General features: G+C 38.5%; 1 protein-coding gene across 2 annotated transcripts in view; it reads right to left on the bottom strand.

The window, feature by feature from the left end:
* FAF2 (Fas associated factor family member 2) overlaps positions 1–22,813 on the bottom strand; it is a 69,125-nt gene that overhangs the window by 7,917 nt on the left and 38,395 nt on the right. For both annotated transcript variants that reach the window (XM_005892572.2, XM_070374114.1), the window contains exons 2-8: positions 20,638–20,706; positions 8,885–9,019; positions 7,175–7,251; positions 4,686–4,824; positions 2,972–3,057; positions 2,782–2,873; positions 715–892 (exon numbers count right to left, since the gene is read on the bottom strand). In XM_005892572.2, coding sequence (XP_005892634.1) covers positions 715–892; positions 2,782–2,873; positions 2,972–3,057; positions 4,686–4,824; positions 7,175–7,251; positions 8,885–9,019; positions 20,638–20,706 — 776 coding nt within the window. The remainder of the gene's footprint in view (positions 1–714; positions 893–2,781; positions 2,874–2,971; positions 3,058–4,685; positions 4,825–7,174; positions 7,252–8,884; positions 9,020–20,637; positions 20,707–22,813) is intronic.

The raw sequence follows: 22,813 nt of genomic DNA, 5'->3' as shown, positions 1-22,813 counted from the left end.
ACTACCCTTTCCCCCCAATCCTAACAGAAGTAACTCAGTATTATTACCATCAAATGATCATCAATATCATATTTTATAGGTAAATACCTTCTTGGGTAACTGCATTTTTATATATGTTGCTTTTATAAAACCAAAAAACCACACACATATTTTAGCAGATTTGAAAAATACAGAAATTCAGAATTCTATTAATCAAAAAGGAAACACTGACATTTTAGGATATTTCTTTTTCTCTCTGAAAAATTGGGTATGTATGTAGAGTGTTGTGTGTCTGTGTCTGTAAAATTAAAAGAAAATATCCCAGAATGTTAAAGTGGTGGTAGGATTGAATTAAAATTTTTTCTTTGTGCTTTTCTGTGTTTCCTGAATTTTCTACATTAATTTCTGTATATTATATGATGGCAGGGCGTGGGGAGTTATAACCATTCCTCAGTTTTTATATTTAAGTTCTTTATATCATGCTCAGCTATTTTAAATGACATGATCTGTGATCTTGAGCACAGTCTTATCTTTATTTTGAATGACATCTCCAAGAACAAATGATCTGATGGAGTTATTTAGGTCAAAGTATCAATATATGAATATTTTAACATTAAATGGAGAAGGCTTTTGAAGTTGCCTAACACAGAGAAGAAGTCAGGATTTGTGAAGCCCCAGGTAAGGCACCCACGTCTGCAGCTGGTCTCTCAGTTCCAGAGAGGAACTCCCCTGTACCTCTCTAGGCGTTCAGACACCAGGTAAGTCTGATTTGCATCCATGATAAATGTCAGCTGGTTAATGAGGTCATCAGGCTGAATGAGGCCTTCTAGACGTCCTACCACAGTCATCCTCCGATCCTTCAACATAATCATGGCCAGGAATGGATAGGTGTTTTCTCTTAAAGCCTGAGAGACTGACAGAAAGAAGATCCAAAAAATCAAGGGCAGGACTTAGGGATGAAACAGATTAATTCTTAGAGTTCACACAACAAGCAAGAGATAACTGCTTTAGTCTCAATTGGGAAACAATGGAGGTGTCATTTATTCCCTGCCTACCTTTTTTCCTCTTCTAGTTTCTCAATCTTTTTGTTGTTGTTGTTGTTATATATTCGTGTTCCTATGTCCAATTAGTCTGATTAGAGTAGGACAGGCTTTTCTGGTGGGGTGTGGTTGTCATGATGATGCTAGAGCAGGCTGCAGAGTTCAAGGACGATGTCTATTTGACAGAGCAAAAAGGATATACAAGGACTCTGCTGCTGCTGCTGAGTCTCTTCAGTCGTGTCCAACTCTGTGCGACCCCACAGACGGCAGCTCACCAGGCTCCCCCGTCCCTGGGATTCTCCAGGCAAGAACACTGGGACTGGGTTGCCATTTCCTTCTCCAATGCATGAAAGTGAAAAGTCAAAGTGAAGTCGCTCAGTCGTGTCCTAGTCTTAGCAACCTCATGGACTGCAGCCTACCAGACTCCTCTGTCCATGGGATTTTCCAGGCAAGAGTATTGGAGTGGGGTGCCACTGCCTTCTCCACAAGGACTCTGGCTACTGCTTATTATAATAATCTTACTTTGTGCTGGTTGGGGTCAAGCCTAAAGAGGCCAAGGCTGCAACTCTCCAGTTTTCTGTTACTGGTGATGATCTAAACCATCATCTTCCCTATCTTTTGTTCCTTTTATCCAATTCCTTCCTTATCCCCTTTTCCTATGTCCCATACATGCTACCCAATAAAAAAAGGGCTAGCTTTTCTATTCTGAACAAGCTTAGAAAGTTGGTCCTCCAAATAACCAAGATTTTACCATAACAGTTTTACCTTATGATTTGAAAAGAAGAGATTTGAAGCTTCTATAAAAAATACCCTTAGTCTCCTTCTATCACTGGTCATCTCCAAAGCCATATTAGAATGTCAAATATGCAAGGACTTATCAGCTGTTTAAAAACCAATTAGGAACAACAATTCGGATTCCAGGATGCAGACAAACCACCTACTGCATCTTTGGTTCTCAGGATTTAGCACAGAACCTGTATGCCAATATATACTCAAAAGTTGCTGAACAGAAGTAGCTGCAAAGTAAACTATGTTTTCCTTCACTAGATGCCCTTATATCTTATGGTGGTTTAGTTGCTAAGTTGTGTCCAACTCTTGTGACCTCGTGAACTGTAGCCTGCCAAGCTCCTCTGTCCATGGGATTCTCCAGGCAAGAATACTGGAGTGGGTTGCCATTTCCTTATCCAGGGGATCTTCCCGACTCGGGGATCAAATCTGGGTCTCCTGCACTTCAGGCATATTCTTTACGATTGAGCTACCAGGGAAGCTGGTACATCTTACACTGACTTCTAAAGATATTTACCTCCAGTTAAGAGTTTGTTACAGTCAGTAAAGATCTGAGCTTTCTGAATCCCTATCGGCACTCAACATACTAGAACAACTATCTCACTGTGTAAGAAGCTCTGGTAAAATTGCTAATGACAAGAATAGACTCTGGTAAAAAGCCCACTAAGATTAAAGACAAGTTGCTGGCCAGGACTGGGTATTTTAAAAAACAAAACAGGTTCTGGCAATGGTTAACTGTAATAAGTGGGCTAGAGTCTGACAGACCTGAGCGTGCTCCAAAACTTGCTAACTGTATGATTGTGGGCCAGCAGCTTCAACACCTAAACTATACAGTGGAGGTAATACAACCCCATCTCTTATGACTGCTGAGAGGTTTGGTTGGCCAAAGAATAGTCATGCGATAAATGGCGTGTCCATCCAGATTATTTGAAAGATATTCTAACAATTTCAATGAGGGAAAAAAAAAACAACTTACCTCTGTATCCCTCAGGTTTGTTTGTGGAGCATGCCCAGAAGAGCATCCTAGTGTTTATTAGTGAAATAACTTCAGGTGCACAGAGTGTGTTGCTGGGGAGAGGGATGAAAATGACGTAAGAGGAACTTGCTTACCACAACTATCAGCAGATAAGATCAGAAAAGAGAGAGAAAAAAAACAATCCACTTACCGACAGAATTCATCAGAGTCCTGGTGATCGTCTCCATGAAGATAAACCAAAAGAAAGCGAAGCTCCCGTTTGGCATCATTAAGTGCCTGTGAGAAACAGAAGATCACTAATTATGATGATGACTGTGCCTCAAGCTTTTAATTAGGATAAGGGTCCTAATGGATACAGCTATGTATTTAGGAACAAAAGAAGAAATAAGAAAAGAAGGGAAGCAAGAAAACCAGAAAACTCCTGGGCTTTTCTATCTTCACACCCCCGGCATTCCTCTCCCAATAGAAAGTCCATATGCTAATACGCTCCAATGAAAAAGTTTTTAGTGTTGTTAGGATTTAAATTGTATTAGGCAAGTGAGAATAAAGAATAAGCAGGCTGACAGAAAAAAGCCCCATGTAATCACAGAAAAGTCAGCTGTTCCCACAGTCTAAAGGATGATAAAAACAGGAGAATCTGACCTGAAAAAGGAGACGAGAATTTTGCCACTTGATAGCTACAGCATAATAAATACTGTGAAGATAAGCCAGATCCCTGGCCACATGCCAAACAGGGATGAGAAAATGAGAGACCCAAGGGCATTTTAAAGAGCATGAGTTTTAAAAGATCTTCAAAAACAAGGCAAGTATCCCACATTCCTGTGTGTGCTTTTCCATTTGTAGACTCCTAGACACATTACAATTCAGTTAAGGTTTCCTGAATGACCAATAGTGGTCTACCCTCAGGATCACAGCGAAGAGGGTATATGAGAGGACCCATCTCATTCACGACTGTATCTCTAGCATTGAGCACAACGTGTGGCATATAGTAGGTGCTTAAGGCTTACTGAATGGGGTGGGAGCAGCCAGTGAGAAAAAACAGATGTGGGAGAATCAGACAGGAAGCCAGAGTCAGCATTTTTCTCCTTTTCCAGATAGATTCAGGAATCCTGGAGGCTGCAGAACAGAACCGTCCTTAGGCACATGCCCACCGTGTGCTTCTACCTTGTTTTCTGGTGAAGTGGGGTGTGCCCAATACCCAAAGAACTCCTACTAATCTTCGCCCCTGAGAGATAACAACAGTCAAAGGTGTGTGTTGCTTGGGTTAAATGAGATGTGCTGCCTTGAGTCTATGGTCTATGCCCTTATTCAGTTCTGTGAGGGATCCAAGAAGACTTAGGCTTTGCCTACAAGGAGCTTATGGTCTGTATAGGAGATAAGACATGAACACAAACAACTATAAAATAAGGAAGACTGTGAAATTGCTATAACATTTAAAAAAAAACACTATGAAAATACAAAAGACTATTTTAGTCTATAAGTAGGCAGGGTAGAGTGCAGCAATCAGGAAAGGTACAAGAGGGGCGAGACACGAGCTGGTAAAGGATGGGCAAGATTCCAGTTAACAAAAATGTGAGGAAGGCATTCCAGATAGAGGAAACAGTAAAGTAAAAGCAAAGGCACAGAGGTGGGACGTTACAAAGTGTGTTAAGGGGATTGTTTAGCTGGAACCTAAGGTACAGGAAAACAAGTTATGCAGGAAAGACCTCAAAAGGAGGTTGGGATTAGATCAAAGAGGGCCCAGCTAAAGGGCTTGTGTGTGTGTGTGTGTGTGTGTGTATGTATAAGCCATAAAAAGTCATTTAAAGTTTTTGAATAAAAGAATGACATGATCAGTGCTGGCCTATGCTTTGAGGATAGAACCATATCAATAAATTGGCATCTATATGGTTTGTGGCACTGACCTGGCTGTATGTTCCCAGGTAGAAGACAGGGTGTGCCCTCCCATATTTCTCTTCAAAAGAGTGCATAAATGAAACAATGTCCCCAACGGGATCAGTGACCCGGTTGCGAGGGTCAGGCCGTATAAAACGAAGAGCAAACCTGGGGAGGAAGGAATAAATATCACATGAATCGGCTTACTGTAGTGCATACGGAATAGGCCAGTTTGTAAAGATTCCTATACAGAGCCACAGGCATGGCAGCAAGGGGAGGTGAAACACCTCTGAGTGGACCATCAAACCTGAGAAGACAGTCTGGCTCAAAAGCCACAAAGCAGCAAGTTGTGCCACAGCCTGTTTAAGAAGAATGCAAACTACTAGGATTATAAATTTCAACACTGGCGTAAACAAATATTAAATGCTTTTTGCAGAAAAATTTAGGACTAAAAGAACTGGGAAAGGAAGACCCAATATCCACAAAGGTCATGAGTCAGGCTGTGCCCTCAGACTCTTGTAATGGCACTGTCTAAAACAGCCAAGAGCCACCTATGGCTATCAAAATTACCAAGAAAATTAATTCAATACAATAAAAAAATTTAGTTCACCACTCACAACAGCCATATTTCAAGTGCTCAATAGCCACATGTGGCTAATGGCTTCCACACTAGACAGCGAAGACACACAACATTTCCATCATCACAGAAAGTTCTATTTAGACAGTGCTGTTCTAGAACAGAGCTGTCTCTTTCTGATTGTTCTACTTGCCTCTCCCTTTCCTTTCTGTTCTCTTGGAATTTTGAATTATGAATCCACATCCCCAAACTATTCAGATTATGGACAAGAACTTCAAATCCAAACTTGCACTCATGATTTACTTGCTTGTCAATGGGGCAAGTAAATTTTGCTCAGTGATTTATGGTTGACAGCATCCACAGAGAAGTTATAAAATTGATCTAGACAACACTTGGCCAGAGTTGAAAACTTGGCAGTTACTTAAGTTTAAAGATGGTACATCTGTTTCTGAAGAGGCCATCTTATCACATTTGTATAGTACCATTTATTTATCCTTTGGGTTTCCATAAAAGGCAAAGGAGCAGGGGCTTGATAAGTCAAGGTGCTACATAACGTTAAACAAGTTGCTTGGATGATACAGTTGCATTAAAATTAGTAACACATGCCATGCATATTTTTCCCCAAGGAAGTGAACAATATTCATATACTTGAAGAAATTTCAGCATAGAAAAGCTAACTACACTATGATACTCTCCTTACCAAATACTAAGTCAGTTCTTCATCCCCTTAACAAATTCCCCATATATACACAATGTCACTTGGAATTTCTCCTGAATAATCAAATCTAACTCATTGACACAAACATTCCAGAGCAAATTAAAAATAAAATAAAAGAAAGAAGCTGTGTATGTGGAGGAGTGATTAGAAATCCTTAAGATTAATGTTTTGATAATTTTCTCTGAAATCAAGTATTTTAGGATTATCTTATTACTCTAAGTTTTCAAATTTTATGAATGAATGGATAAAGGTTTTAATTATTTTTTGTTGTTGTTCTTTCTCATCACAATATAGTCCAATGGCCAACACAATTTAGGACAATTAGCTTAAAAAAAACAAAACAACAGAGATATCAACTCCATCTTCATTATGATTTTAAAGATTTTTACATGCACCTCTGAAGCTGGTCGGTCCATACCTTCAGGCTCTGTTGCCTAGAGTAAGGCAAAGATTAGCCTGTATTCAGAGTCAGGTACAGGTTGCGCTGTACGCATACAAGGCTACATTTGTTGGCCTGGATGCCCATAAACATTCTAGTTCTCCATAAAGATTAGGTGTGGATTCATCTATTACTGAGTTCCAGATCAGACACTCAAGTCTGATGTGCACCTTGGGTCCCCTGACATTTTCCAATCTTTCTGCAGCTTCTTGTGCTGAGCTCTCCAAACGGTGAAAGAAGGAAGTGAGAAGAAAAGTAATGGTGTGAAGCAAGAGTGTACACACGTGTGGAAGGGTTATAGTGCCAGCAACCTATGGATTGCCAAGACAGAGGGAAATGTACAGAAGGGGTGTCTAGAATAGTGAAACTGTTATAGGAGGAATCTGGGGAAAAATGGGTCATTTCAGAGCAAGTCAATCTGTTGGAATTATGAGTTGTAAGATGGTTTAGGGTGAAAGTTAATAAGGAGTATGAAGCTAGTAAAGGTAACAAAGGTTGGAACAGAAAGGGTGTGAAGACTAACTGAGGAATGTAGGCGGAAAACATGGTGGGATAGGGAGGATACAATAAATATAGGAAGACTCATTTGTGAAAATAACATCTGTTGTTACGTTCGAAAAACTGAAAATATTTTCATGCTATATGAAATACTTTAGGAAAGGTATTCAATAATGATGATAAACTGGCAAGTTGAAATTGATCAGAGCATAAACCTTAGTCTGATCTGTTTCTGCTCCAAAGTCTACCCTGTTGCTACTAAACACATGGATACAAAGGTACGTACCTAAATATATCAAGTATTGTGTAATAGGTAAACCGGAATGGAAGCATTATCAAGTAATAACCCCATCCAAGCAGCCCCTGAAATTCCAAAAACAAAGTTAGATATCATTCTCCCAACCCCTAATACCTTAACTGCTAGATAAGATTTTCATTCTTTTTTGTCCTTTATGTGATTTCTCCTTCTGTCACATATGGTTCTCTTTTCCTGGACCACTTCATCTTTCTTAAAAAACCAACTACTTAGGACCTCATTTCATCTAATACTATCATAATTTTTGTATTAAATCTGCTTGAACACTTTTTGTGCAGCTACCTATATTAGTTGTCAAATTCAATTCCAAGTTTTCCTCCCCAAATCATAAATATTCATTCTTTCATTTTTAGAGTTAACACATTAAAATGTAGTATATAGAAATAACAAGAAAGATAACCAATATTACTACCTTGGACCTCTGTATGTAAGTGATGAATAATTATACTAATCACAATTACAAATCTCCAAATAGCTGCTAATTTCAATAGTAGTGTTAATTATTTTAACAATATTGATTATTGCTGCTCTTATTATTAACTAATGAATACATAGGGCTCTATAGCTTACAAAGCATTTATTATATGTTATATTATGTTAATGTGATATCCTCTTTGTGTCCATGGCCAGGGAACTCTAGAGCTCTGGAACTCCATTAGTCGACATTAGGGTCTCAAACACAGTCAAGCCCAAAACAAACTGCAGTAACACTGGGCACGTATAGAAGGACTCTTTTTTTTTTTTTTTCCCTCTCACTGCACTGCACAGCTTGTGAGATCTTAGTTCCCTGACCAGGGATTGAACCTGGATCCTCAGCAGTCAAGTGCAGAATCCTAAGCACTGGACTGCCAGAAATTCTTTTGAACTACTCCTTGAATCATATAATCCTCTAAGATTCTGTGCTCTTCTACTGTTAAATACTTTAAAACAGCTACTTAGAAACTCTGTTTTTTAAATCTTACCAAGTACTCTGCAAAAGGAATGATGGAATACATTTTAAACTCAAGTGTAAGAAGTGAGTGTTAACTCTTAAGAATAAGAAAGAAAAACTCTAAAAGTTCTCTGGAGTTCACTGTGAGTATACACACCTGACTTCCCTAATCTGACTGCGAATAATCTGAAAAGGGAAGAATGCCTCTTTATTCATCTCTAGATTCCCAACAGCAAAATATCAAGTACCCTGAAACACTCTTAAATGCCAACTGAATATAACTGAATCACCTCCTTGCTACTACTAGCCCTGAGATTAATTTCAAAAATATGGCCAAGGCTCCCACAGAACTTCCAAGTATTTTCCTAGAAGTACCTTAAAATTAAGCAAAATGAAACAGCAAAGAATTCAGTAAACATTAATTTAAAAGTGCAGGATCTACTAAACACAAACATTTTTAGACACGTAAATACATGTAGATAAAGTGTCATAAACACAAAACAAGGCACAGAAAACTCTTCAAGTAACTGGCATAGAAACAGGGAAAAAAAGGATAGTTACTTTCTTTGGTTCAGTAAGGAATCAAGAAAAAAATGATACACCCAATAAATCTACCAAGGAGCTAGGTCAAGCTAACAGGTTTATATTCTCAATATTCCTTTTGCTCCTATCATACAGAGATCAACATAACCAAGTAAAAGAACTTTTAAAATAAAAAAGGGAGGGATTCCAGCTATGAAATAACTTGCCCTTGGTTGTGGTCTTGAGACAACATAGCTGTAGATCCTGTGGTCAGCTGTATTAACTTGCAAGGGTCGAGATGGTGGTGGGTTGAAAACACTTGGTACACCCTCTTGCTCGTTCAATCTGTCCTGTACAGCAGCCTGAGAAGAAAAAAACAGTAGCTTCAATGATGCTCATATCAACCTAGAAGAGACAACTATTACTGGTGTGTCAAAATAGGTCACCAGGGAGTACACACTCATGAACCTTTTTAACTTGCTAAGGTGGGAGGCAATGTGTGGTGATGGCTCCAGAATTCATACACAGAAGAGTCCCAAGGAACTTGTCTGGAAGCTCACTGCTTTTATCCAGGTGGTATATGCTATTTAGGGTGGCTGGGATACAAGGTGTTTCACTGTACAAGCATAAGGAAAACCACCCACAGAGAACACAACTGTAGACGGTGCCCCCAGAACTGTGCAATGGAGCCATCTTGATGGGTTGGTATTGAGGGAAAGCGTGGCTTTGGAGCAGAGAAAGTTAGGTCTGAATCCTAGCTCCAGCAATGAGAGAAGTTGCTTGGCTTATGTGCCTCAGTTTTCTCACATGCAAAATAAATAAACAATACTTTTCAGGGTTAATCTGAAAAGTTAATGAGATGACCATACACAATTCTAATATAATTCCTGGCACAAAGATGATATTCAGTAAAAAAAAAAAAAAAAGTTTCATTCCTTTCCTAACTCTGCCCCTGAAACTGGCTATTTGTCCCAGTGTAGTTAAAAAATTTGGCTTTACCCAAAGGGAAATCTGATCTCTACCTTCAGCTTCTGCAGGTAATCTATGTCACACCTGGTAAGAATATCTTTGCTATGGGATTTTATGGTGGGGCTGAGCACCCTAGAAAGACCAACCATGTAATTTAGGCTGGGGACTTTGAGTAATGCATTATCAGTCAACCTAGAGACTGAGTTCAATTACATAGGCAACCAGTCAAATCAATCATACCTATGTAATAAAGCCTCAGTGAAAAACTGTGGACATTGAAGCTGTGGTGAGCCTTCCTGGTGGGTTAACACTTGGTGCCTATTGTTAAACATCTGGGCCAGGAGGGTAACAAGTATTTGGAACTCAAGACTTTGCACAAACAGCTTCTTTCTTTAGCTGATTTACATCTGTATCCTTTCCCTATAATAAACTGCAACCATGAGTTGTAATAGCTTTCAGTAAGCTCTTTTAGTGAATTATTACACCTGCATGTGGTTTTAGGAACACCTTGAACTTGCAGTTGCTAAAAGAAGTAAGGATGGTCTTTTAGAGGACTGTATACTCTCTAACCTTCATAGCTGGCTTTAAACTTTGCCTCTAGGTTTTACATTTTCAAGTGTTGAGACACAATTCAATGGGAAAGAACAGTCTTTCAACAAATAAGGCTGAGACAACTGATACCATATGCAATATAATGAAGCTGACCTACTAAAATCACCCTATATACAAAAACTAACTCAAGACCTAAATGTAAGAGCTGAAACGATTAAACCCTTAGAAGAAAACATAGCTGAAAAAAAAATCTTTGTGATTTTGGATTAGGCAATGGTTTCTCAGATAAGATATTAAAAGGACAGGCAACAAAAGAAAAAAACAGATAAACTGGACTTCATCACAACTTAAAAACTTTCATGCACCAAAGGACACTATCATAGAGTAAAAAGACAACCCCACAGAATGGGAGAAAACATTTACAAATCATGTATCTGATAAGGGTCTAGTATCTACAGTATATAAAGAACTCTTACAACTTATCACTTAAAAGACAAACAACTCAATTTAAAAATGGGCAAAGTACTTGAATAGGTATTTCCCCAAAGGAGATAAACAAATGACCAAAAAGCATATAAAAAAATATACCTCATTAATCATCAGAAATATGCACATGAAAATCACGAGATACTACTTAACATCCATTAGAATGACCATAATAAGAGACAGATTTTTACAAATTGTAGGTGACGGTATGGACTTCCTAGATGACTCAGTGGTAAAGACTCTGCCTGCCAATACAGGAGACATAGCTTGGATCCTTGGGTTCGGAAGATCCCCTGGAGGAGGAAACAGCAACCCACTGCAGTATTCTTGCCAAGAAAATCCCATGGACAGAGGAGCCTAGCGGGCTACAGTCCACGGGGTCACCAAAGAGGACACAACTAAGTGACTGAGCACCCGTGCACGTGAGGATGTAGAAAAACTGGAACCATCAGGCACTATTTTTGGGGTATAAAATAGTGTAACCTCTCTGGAAGCAGTCTGGCAGTTCTTTGAAAGGTACTCTGAGACCCCACAGACTGTAGCCCAGCAGGCTCCTCTGTTCATGGGATTTTCCAGGCAAGAATACTGGAGTTGGGTGGCCATTTCCTCCTCCAGGGGATCTTCCTGACCCAGGGATTAAACCTGAGTCTGCTCTGTCTCCTGCATTGGCAGGCAGATTTTTTAAATCACTGAGCTACCTGGAAAGTCCTAGAGTTATCACATGATTCAGCAATTCTACTCCTAGATATATACCCAAGAGAAATGAAAACATATGTCCCACACAAAAACTTGTACACTAATATCCACTGCAACATTAATAATAAAAACTGAAAGTGGAAACAATCCAAATATCTATGAACTGATGAATGGATAAAGATACTGTGGCATATTCATACAAAGAATATTATTTGACAATAAAAAACCTGATACATATTGTGACATGGATAACCAAGTGAAATAAGTCAGATACCAAAGGACAAACATTGTTTGAGTCCACTTATATGACATATCTAGAACAGTCTAATTTTATAGCGGCAGAAAGTAGAGTTGTGGTTACCAGAGGCTTGGCGGAGACAGATGGGAAGTAACTGATTTAGTGGGTAGAGAGTTTGTTTGGGAAGATGAAAAAGTTTTAAAGATGGATAGTGGTAATTGTTGTACAACAATGTAAATGTCCTGAAATTAATGTCACTAAATTATACTGCCCCTTAAAAATTACATACCTGGCTGAAGCCAGATGTTCGTCACATACTTCAACTAAAACTATATATCACAAAAGACTAAAACCAGAAGTGAATATGAAAATTCAGCTGTTTTTTACTAAGCCAGACAAAAATATCTGCAAACATTTATGTTAACATACAATGAGTTTATTATTTTAAAAATGAATACTAAACTAAGAAAAAAAATATGACACTGAAAGATGAACTCCCCAGGTCGGTAGGCGCTCAATATGCTACTGGAGAAAAGCAAAGAAATACCTCCAGAAGGAATGCAAAGGCTGACCCAAAGTGGAAACACCACCAGTTGTGGATGCGTCTGGAGATGAAAGTACAGTCTGATGCTATAAAGAACAATACTGTATATGAACCTGGAATGTTAGGTCTGTGAATCAAGGTAAATTTGAGGTGGCCAAACAGGAGATGGCAAGAGTGAACATGGATATTTTAGGAATCAGTGAACTAAAATGGAGTGGAATGGGCAAATTTAATTCAGATGACCATTATATCTACAACTGTGGACAAAAATCACTTAGAAGAAATGGAGTAGTCCTCATACGTCAACAGGAGTCCGAAATGCAGTACTTGGGTGCAGTCTCAAAAATGACAGAATGATCTCTGTTTCCAAGGCAAACCATTCAGTATCACAGTAATCCAAGACAATGCCACAACCACTAATGCAGAAGAAACTGAACGGTTCTATGGAGACCTATAAGACCTTCTAGAACTAACACCAAAAAAGGATGTCCTTTTTATCATAGGGGACTGGAATGCAAAAGCAGGAAGTCAAGAGATACCTGGAGTAACAGGTATATTTGGCCTTAGGGTACAAAATGAAGCAGGGAAAAGGCTAACAGAGTTGGGCCAAAACTTTCTGGTCATAGCAAACAGCCTCTTTCAACAACACAAGAGATGACTCTACACATGGACATCACCAGATGGACATCACCAGATTGATTATATTCTTTGAAGCCCAAGATGGTGAAGCTCATTCCAGTCAGCAAAAAAAAAACAAAACCAGGAGCTGACTGTGGCTCAGATTGTTAACTGTTAATTTATTGCCAAATTCAGACTTAAATTGTAGAAAGTAGGGAAAACCAGCAGGCCATTCCGATATGACCTAAATCAAATCCCTTATGATTATATGGTGGAAGTGACAGATGGATTCAAGGTATTAGATCTGATAGAGTGCCCCTGAAGAACTATGGATAGAGGTTTGTAACACTGTACAGGAGGCAGTGATCAAAACATTCCCAAGAAAAAGAAATGCAAAAAGGAAAATTGGTTATCTGAGGACACCTTACAAATTATGTGAGAAAGAAGAGAAGTGAAAGGCAAAGGTGAAAATCTGAATGCAGAGTTCCAAAGAATAGCAAGGAGAAATAAGAAAGCCTTTCTAAGTGATCAATACACAGAAGAAAACATAGAGTGGGAAAGACTAGAGAAGTCTTCAAAAAGCTAGAGATATCAAGGGAACATTTCATGCAATCACAAGCACAATAAAGGACAGAAATGGCAAGGACCTAACCGAAGCAGAAGATATTAAGAAGAGCTGGCAAGAATACAAGGAAGAACTATACAAAAAAGATCTTCACGACCCAGACAACCACGGTGGTATGATCATTCACCTAGAGCCAGACATTCTGGAGTGTGAAGTCAAGTGGGCCTTATGAAGCATCACTAAGCACAAAGCTAGTGGAGGTGATGGAATTCCAGCTGAGCTATTTCAAATTCTAAAAGATGCTGTTAAGGTGCTACACTTAATATGCCAGCAAATTTAGAAAACTCAGCAGTGGCCACAGGACTGGAAAAGTCAGTTTTCATTTCAATCCCAAAGAAAGGCAATGCCAAAGAATGTTCAAACTACCACACAACTGCACTCATCTCACACTAGCAAAGTACTGCTCAAAATTTTCCAAGCCAGGCTTCGACAGTATGTGGACCAAGAATTTCCAGATGCTCAAGATGGAGTTAGAAAAGGCCGAGGAACCAGAGATCAAATTGCCAACATCCTCTGGATCATAGAAAAAGCAATAGTTTCAGAAAAACATCTACTTCTGCTTCACTGACTACACTAAAGCCTTGGACTGTGAATCACAACAAACTGTGGAAAATTTTTAAAGAGATGGGAATACCAGACCAGCTTATCTGCCTCCTGAAAAATCTGTATGCAGGTCAAGAAACAACACTTAGAAGCAGACATGGAACAATGGACTGGTTGGAAATTGGGAAAGGGGTATGTCAACGCTGTATATTGTCACCCTGCTTATTTAACTTACATGCAGAATACACCAAGTGAAATGCCAGGCTGGATGAAGCTCAAGCTGAAATTAACATTGCCAGCAGAAATACCAATAACCTCAGATATGCAGATGACACCACCCTTACGGCAGAAAGCAAAGAGGACCAAAGAGCCTCTTGATGAAGGTGAAAGAGGAGAGGGGAAAAAAGTTGGCTTAAAACTCAACATTCAAAAAATGAGGATCATGGCATCTGTTCCCATCACTTCATGGCAAATAGATGGGGAAACAATGGAAACAGAGACAGACTACTTTGAGGGGCTCCAAAATCACTCAGATGGTGACTGCAGCCATGAAATTAAAAGACACTTGCTCCTTGGAAGAAAAGCTATGACCAACCTAGACAACTTATTAAAAAGCAGAGACATTCTTTGCTGACAACTATCTGTATAGTCAAAGCTATGGTTTTTTCAGTAGTCATGCATGGATGTGATAGTTTGACCATAAAGAAGGCTGAGTGCCAAAGAATTGATGCTTTTGAACTGTGGTTTTGGAGAAGACTCTTAAGAGTCCCTTGGACTGCAAGGAGATTAAACTAGTCAATCCTAAAGGAAGTGAACTCTGAATATTCATTGGAAGGACTAATGCTGAAGCTCCAAAACTTTGGCCACCTGATGCAAAGAGAAGACTCTTAGAAAAGACCCCAATGCTGGGAAAGATTGAAGGCAGGAGAAGGAACGACAGAGGATAAGAGGATTGGATGGCATCACCAACTCGATGGACATCAGTTTGAGCAAGCTCCAGGAGATCGTCAAGGACAGAGAAGTCTGGCATGCTGCAGTCCATAGGGTCGCAAAGAGTCAGACACAACTGAGTGACTGAACAGAGCAACAACATGGTAATAAACAAACAGATACAGCCTATATAAATAAAAGCTCTTTGGAGAACAACATATATATTCTGGGGCTTCCCTGATGGCTCAAACAGTAAAGAATCTGCCTGCAATACAGGAGACCCAGGTTTGATCCCTGGGTCAGGAAGATCCCTTGGAGAATGGAATGGCTACCCACTCCAGTATTCTTGCCTGGAGAATTCCACAGACAGAGGAGCCAGGCTGGCTCATCTACGGGGTCACAAAGAGACACAACTGAGCAACAAACACTTTCACTTTTCACTTTTAACACACAAATATTTCTAGAGAGGAACAAAAATATCTGGGAAAAAAGCAAAAGAAATCGTTAATACTACTATGTTGGGAATGTAGGACTGTGAGACAGTGGTAGGGAAGTGATCAGACCCAGATTTTTTCATACTTAATCTTAGGCTTTGTTTTAACTTTTTAAGCTAAATTTTTTTTCTTCTATTAATTGATCTTTAAAAATTGAAGTATAATTGATCAATTTCTGCTGTACAACAGTGATTCAGTTATACACATCTATATTATTGTTCTTCAGTACTCAGTCATGACCAACTCTTTGCAACCCCAAGGACGGCAGCACACCAGCTTCCCTGTCCTTCACAATCTCCTGGAGTTTGCTCAAACTCATGTCCATTGATTGATCATGCCATCTAGCCATCTCATGCTCTTGTCATCCCCTTCTCCTCCTGCCCTCAATCTTTCCCAGCATCAGAGTCTTGGTTGACTGGTTTGATCTCCTTGTAGTCCCAGGGACAAGAGTCTTCTCCAACACCACAGTTCAAAAGCATCAATTCTTTGGCGCTCAGCTTTCTTTATAGTCCAACTCTCACATTCATACATGACTACTGGAAAAACCATAGCTTTGACTGGATGGACCTTTGTTGGCAAATTGCTCTACTTTTAATATGTTATCTATGTTGGTCATAGTTTTTCTTCCAAGGAGCAAGTGTCTTTTAATCTCATGGCTGCAATCACCATCTGCAGTGATTTTGGAGCCCCCCAAAATAAAGTCTCTCATTGTTTCTGCTGTTTTTCCATCTTTTTTGCCATGAAGTGATGGGAATAGATGCCATGATCCTTGTTTTCTGAATGTTGAGTTTTAAGCCACTTTTTCACTCTCCTCTTTCACTTTCATCAAGAGACTCTTTTTTAGTTCTTCACTTTCTGCCATAAGGGTGGTGTCATCTGCATATCTGAGGCTATTGATTTTTCTCCCCACAGTCTTGATTCCAGCTTGTGCTTCTTCCAGCCTAGCGTTTCTCATGATGTACTCTGCATAAAAGTTAAATAAGCAGGGTGGTAATATACAGCCTTGATGTACTCCTTTTCCTATTTGGAATCGGTCCGTTGTTGCATGTCCAGTTCTAACTGTTGCTTCCTGACCTGCATATAGGTTTCTCAAGAGGCAGGTCAGGTGGTCTGGTATTCCCATCTCTTCAAGAATTTTCCACTGTTTGTTGTGATCCACATAGTGAAATGCTTTGATGTAGTCAATAAAGCAGAAGTAGATGTTTTTCTGGAACTCTCTTGCTTTTTCCATGATCCATCGGATGTTGACAATTTGATCTCTCGTTCCTCTGCCTTTTCTAAATTCAGCTTGAACATCCGGAAGTTCATGGTTCACGTACTATTGAAGCCTGGCTTGGAGAATTTTGAACATTACTTTGCTAGCGTGTGAGATGAGCGCAATTGTGTGGTAGTTTGAACATTCTTTGGCTCTGGAATGAAAACTAACCTTTTCCAGTCCTGTAGCCACTGCTGAGTTTTCCAAATTTGCTGGCATATTACGTGCAGCACCTTAACAGCATCATCTTTTAGGATTTGAAACAGCTTAGTTGGAATTCCATCACCTCCAGTAGCTTTGTTCACAGTGATGCTTCCTAAGGCCCACTGACTTCTCATTTCAGGATGTCTGGCTCTAGGTGAGTGATCACACCATTGTGGTTATCTGGGTCATAAAGATCTTTTTTGTATAGTTCTGTGTATTCTTGCCAACTCTTCTTAATATCTTCTGCTTCTGTTAGGTCCATACCATTTCTGTTCTTTACTGTGCCCATCTTTGCATGCAATGTTCCCATGGTAGCTCTGATTTTCTTGAAGAGATCTCTTAAGTCCTTCCCATTCTGTCATTTTCCTCTGTTTCTTTGCATTGATCACTGAGAAGGCTTTCTTATCCTTCCTTGCTATTCTTTGGAACCCTGCATTCAAATGAGTATATCTTTCTTTTTCTCTTTTGCCTTTAGGTTCTCTTCTTTTCTCAACTATTTATAAGGCCTCCTCAGACAACCATTTTGCCTTTTTGCATTTCTTTTTCTTAGGGATGGTATTGATCACTGCCTCCTGTACAATGTCACGAACATCCGTCCATAGTTCTTCAGGCACTCTATCAGATCTAATCCCTTGAATCTATTTGTTATTTCCACTGTGTAATCAGAAGGGATTTGTTTTAGGTCATACCTGAATGGTCTAGTGGTTCTTCTTACTTTCTTCAATTTAAGTCTGAATTTGGCAATAAGGAGTTCATGATCCGAGCCACAGTCAGCTCCCATCTTGTTTTTGCTGACTGTATAGAGCTTCTCCATTTTTGACTGCAAAGAATATAATGAATCTGATTTTGGTATTGACCATCTGGTGATGTCCATGTGTAGAGTCTTCTCTTGGGTTGTTTTAAGAGTGTGTTTGCTATGACCAGCATTCTCTTGGCAAAACTCTGCTTGCCTTTGCCATTTCATTTTTTCATTTTATACTCCAAGGCCAAATTTGCCTGTTACTCCAGGTATCTCGACTTCCTACTTTTGCATTCCAGTCTCCTATAATGAAAAGAACATCTTTTTTTTGGTGTTAGTTCTAGAAGGTCTTTTAGGTCTTCATAGAACTGTTCAACTTCAGCTTCTTCAGCATTAGTGATTGGGGCACAGACTTGGATTACTGTGATATTGAATGGTTTGCCTTGGAAACGAACAGAGATTATTCTGTTGGTTTATTTCACTTAGTATGATATAATCTCTGGCTCTATCCATGTTGCTGCAAATGGCATTATTTCTTTTTTTCTTTTTTTATGGCTGAGCAGCATCCCACTGTATATATACACACATCACATGTTCTTTATGTGTTCCTCTGTTGGTGGACATTAGGCCGGTTCCATGCCTCCTCTGTCGTGAATGGTGCTATACGCCTAGCGGGGGCGCTGTGTCTTTCTGACTCACAGTTCCGCTGGACGACACCCTGGCGGTGGACCTGCTGTGCCGTGTGGCGATTCTGAGTTCAGTGTCCTGAGGAGCCGTCACACTGTTTTCTGCAGTGACTGCACCAACTACTTTCCCACCAACAATGCAGGAGGATTTGTTTTCCCCACACCCTCTCCAGTATCTGTTATTTGTAGAATTTTGAATGATGGCCATTCTGACTTGAATGTGATGGCACCTTACTGTAGCCCTGATTTGCATTTCTGTAATAGTTAAGTGATACTGAGCATCTTTTTGTGTAACTTAGAATGAAAGTTACTTTTATGTATTATTTTTAGGAGTTACTGAAAGTGAAAAAATGTAAATATGGCATAATTCCATTTATGTAACAAGAAAATTATATACAAATCTATACAGCTATATAAACAAACAAAATAGTGTTTCTCAATAACTCCTGGACCAAAGAAGAAAATAAAACATTTAAAATAATAGTTTCAGAAGAAAATTCACAGGCTTAAATGTAAGAGTACAAATAAATTAACAAAGCTTCAAAAATCATAATGGTTAAAAAAAAAAAGGAGAACACAAACCTACAAAAGTATGGTAAAATACATTAACATCAGATTTTGTTTTATAAACAGTAAAAAGAACTGATAAATACAAGAGCTTTTTATAAACAAGTAAAATAAGTCTCCAGCAAATCTCATTTTTTTTTTCAAATCTCATTTTTAAAAAAGGAAAGTAAGCATAATAAAAACCATGAGAAGAGGGAATAATAGAACAAACATAGAAGAGAGAAAATGACATAGTGCTTGAGACAGCCTATGCTAATCTCTAAACCTATCCTGAAAATCTCTAAGAAAAAAGGATCCTCAAGAAAGCTTATCAAGAAAAAAGTAGGCAACAAATAGATTATGACCAATGGGAGGAAAATGAAGAAGTTAATACAGAAAAGGCAGAAGCAAGTTTTAAATTGCTTCCTTTTCAATCTATGCTAACTAGGCTTCTCAACCCATTTTATCAAGTCAGTCATTTTAAAAAGCCAGCATATGCTTGACATAAAAGTCTAACAAGGAGACAATACCAAAGTATCATACAGAGCAGCATCATGCTTTCTGCCTAAAATGTATTCCCCTTAAAATTCCACATTCATCATTCCTTTTCATCATTCAGGTGTCAGCTCAAATATAACCTCCCTAGAAAGGCCTTACTTGACCACCCTATTAAAATGACTTTCCTTATCCTCTTTATTCTATTTTCTTTACTCATCTTATTCACAGCATTTATTACAAACTGAAGCTCCATGAGAATAGGGACTTAAGTCTTGTTTGCTCTAGTGCCAGAGCCTAGAATTGCTCCAAAATAGCGCTGAATAACTAAATACCACTTGTAATCCAGTACTCTATTCAAATAATATACCATAATTAAATAGTTAAGTTCAACAGACATCAAAAGTGCGCTTGATTAAACTCAACATCCACTAATAAAGCAAGAAAAGAAGAACAGTCAACAGATATCTGAGAGCCTATGATATACTAGGATCAATTTTAGATGCTGGAATACAATAGTCAAAAAAACCAAAACCACTCTGCTCTCATGGAGCTTATTACATTCTAGTAGCTCTATCTCAAAATAATAACTAGCATTACACTTGATAATAAAACATTGGAGGCATTATAGTGAGGACAAGGTGTTTACTGCTACTGCTGCTGCTAAGTCAAGTCAGTCGTGTCCGACTCTGTGCGACCCCATAGACGGCAGCCCACCAGGTGTTTGCTATTACCATTATTAATTGAGACTATTCTGAAGTACTAGCCAATTCATCATCAAATAACACAAAAGATCCATATACTGAAAAAACAAAAATAACGAGCTGCAGGTAACATAACCAAATAGAAAATTCATAAGAATAAATTTTAAAATATTTAATAAAAAGGTTCACATTATGGTATCTGGCTGTAAATCAAATATAGAAAAACCAGTATTTTCCCCAAAGAGTCATTAAGAAAATATAAAGAGGGAGGGACACTATACTGAGGGATTTGGTCACAATCTTTTCTGTGATTTTATAAACTCTGATTATAATCTTCACCTTTCACACAAATTTAAAGACTGCTGCTGCTGCTGCTGCTGCTGCTGCTAAGTCACTTCAGTCGTGTCCCACTCTGTGCGACCCCATAGACGGCAGCCCACCAGGCTCCTCCGTCCCTGGGATTCTCCAGGCAAGAACACTGGAGTGGGTAATTTAAAGACTAAAGAGCTGTAAATTAAAAAAACAAAAACAAAAAACAAACTATTGAGAGAAGATTTTTGCTGTGAAAAGGAAAAAAAGAAACGTACACGTCTTTGAGATCTGTTATCAGAGCAGGGAGTAAGAAATAAGTACACTCATAATGAATCCTATAATACCTCTATGTTCCAGTTATGCTGTTCCAAGGTATGGCGACATTGATCCATAGATTCTATGCCAGTCAGATCCTGAAAGATAAAAACAAAAAGTTACTTAGCAAAAACCAACAGTACATGGTGGATATTTTTACCCTCAATAGAATACTTACAAATACTGCAGGGGAAATACTCTACCAAGTGCTGAAGGCAAACAGATACACAAGTATGGTAAAACATCACAATTCAGAATTCATTCAAATGGTTATCATATATGTTAAAACAAACAAAAAATTTCTTGTCTTAACTTCAAGGCTTTTAATTAAAAAGACTACTTGACTATATTCTCTCAAATTCAAGTTTAAAAAATGAAAGACTTCTTCAACTTCTACATTCAGCAAAACAGTCTTATTTAATGTTAAACATCTATTCTGTTTATAATACATACTCATATAACGCAGGTTTTCTGCAAAACATGCCTTTCATTAACTTACATATTTTAGCTATTAGCATAAGACTTAGCTTATAATACAAACTGTGTAAAACTTTTTATTAAAAAGAATCTGTAATTCAGATGTTTCCCTCCTGTAAGTACTCTCCCTACTCCCTTCTCCTTACACGACTTTTAGGTTTCACTTTGTCTATGATCAAATAAATCTGCTCTGACTCTTCTCTCATCCCCCTCTAAATGTAGAAAATTTCCTAAAGATGTGTCTTTGGCTTTTGCCTCTTCCTGGCAATCTCATTTAATCCTCAGCCTTCAATGATCCTTTCTACTCAAATGACTCCTAAATGTATTTCTTCTCTTCTGAAGTTTGGCAGCACATTTCCAATAGCCTATTCAACATTTCCATCTAGATGTGGCACAAGTACCTCAAATATATCATTTAAAACTACTGTATGTGTTAATGACACCACCATCTTCCAAACTATACAGGCAAAGATGACATCTGGAACCTCAGTCGCATCTCTGAGTACTCTATACTTTGAACTACACACTTCATCGGTAACCAAGTTCTGATGGTTTTCTGTATCTATAACCATATTTCCATTCCCACAGCTAGCATCTTCAATCAAGCTTTTATGATACCTCAAGTGAATGGTCACAATAATTTCTCTTCCTAACTCTTCCCCACCTCCCCTGGTCTCCCTACTCCTGTGTGTGTGTGTGCTACTTCTCTGCTCAAAACTTTTCAGCTAACTGGATAACAAATTCCAAAATTCTTAGCTTGGCATTCAAGTGTTCCTACAATGTAGCGCCAACGTAGATTTCGGCATTATTTTCTATTTTCCTTTAGGTATTCAAAACTCAACAAATCTAACAGCTTCTGTGTATACCAAATGACCAGAACTTCCACAAAGCTAAATCCTAGCCTTCCTTCAAGGTCTAAGAGAGAAGCCAAACCTACCCAACTATCCTTTTCATGCAACATATGTCTACTGTTATTGTCTATTCTGTGTTATTACTATGTCCAGGGATACAGGGATAAATACACAGTCTCTATCCTCAACAAATCCCTCTTAATAACCAGCAAGCAACCGGAAAAAAGAGATTGATCTCAACCTGACAAGAATGTGGTAACATGCACTGGTGAGTCAGGAGGCTGAGATTCTTGCTTTGGTTCTGTAACCTATGATTCAAAGACCAGACATAATTGAATTCCAGATTCCTTTATGTACAACGAGGGATTTAATTTGGACTGAATATCCTTTCCAGAGCTTAAAAGAACAAAACAAAAATTAAAGTTTGCATTCTTTAGGTATGCACCTGTTTATTTTTTTAAACTACACAGAAATTTAAAAAAATTTAAATTACACAGTACAGAAACTTTGTTAATATATTTTTATGCTTAAAATACTGCAGAATTTTCAATACTGAAATTAGAAAGCTCTGTTAAGAACTCTAGAGATCTATTAAGAACTGATGGCTATGACAGCTCTGACCATCTTTAATTTTGGTTCCTGACCATTCTGGGCCTCTTACTACTTTGGCTATTCCCTTCTGGCTTGTACTATGTTGGTGCAAAAGTAACTGCAGTTTTTCTTTGTTGACCTTTGCTGTTTGATATCGGAATACATTCTTAAATAAATGTGGTGATGTTATACATCATTTTAATGTGCATTTCATACTTTTTTTTGCTAATGACTTATTACTTGCTGTTTATTTTATATTTATTTTAAACTAGGGATATGATGTTAA

This window comes from Bos mutus, chromosome 7, assembly GCF_027580195.1.
Source record: "Bos mutus isolate GX-2022 chromosome 7, NWIPB_WYAK_1.1, whole genome shotgun sequence".
Taxonomy (NCBI): domain Eukaryota; kingdom Metazoa; phylum Chordata; class Mammalia; order Artiodactyla; family Bovidae; genus Bos; species Bos mutus.
The sequence above is the reverse complement of the archived record's forward strand: the minus strand, read 5'-3'. Positions and strand labels throughout refer to the sequence as shown.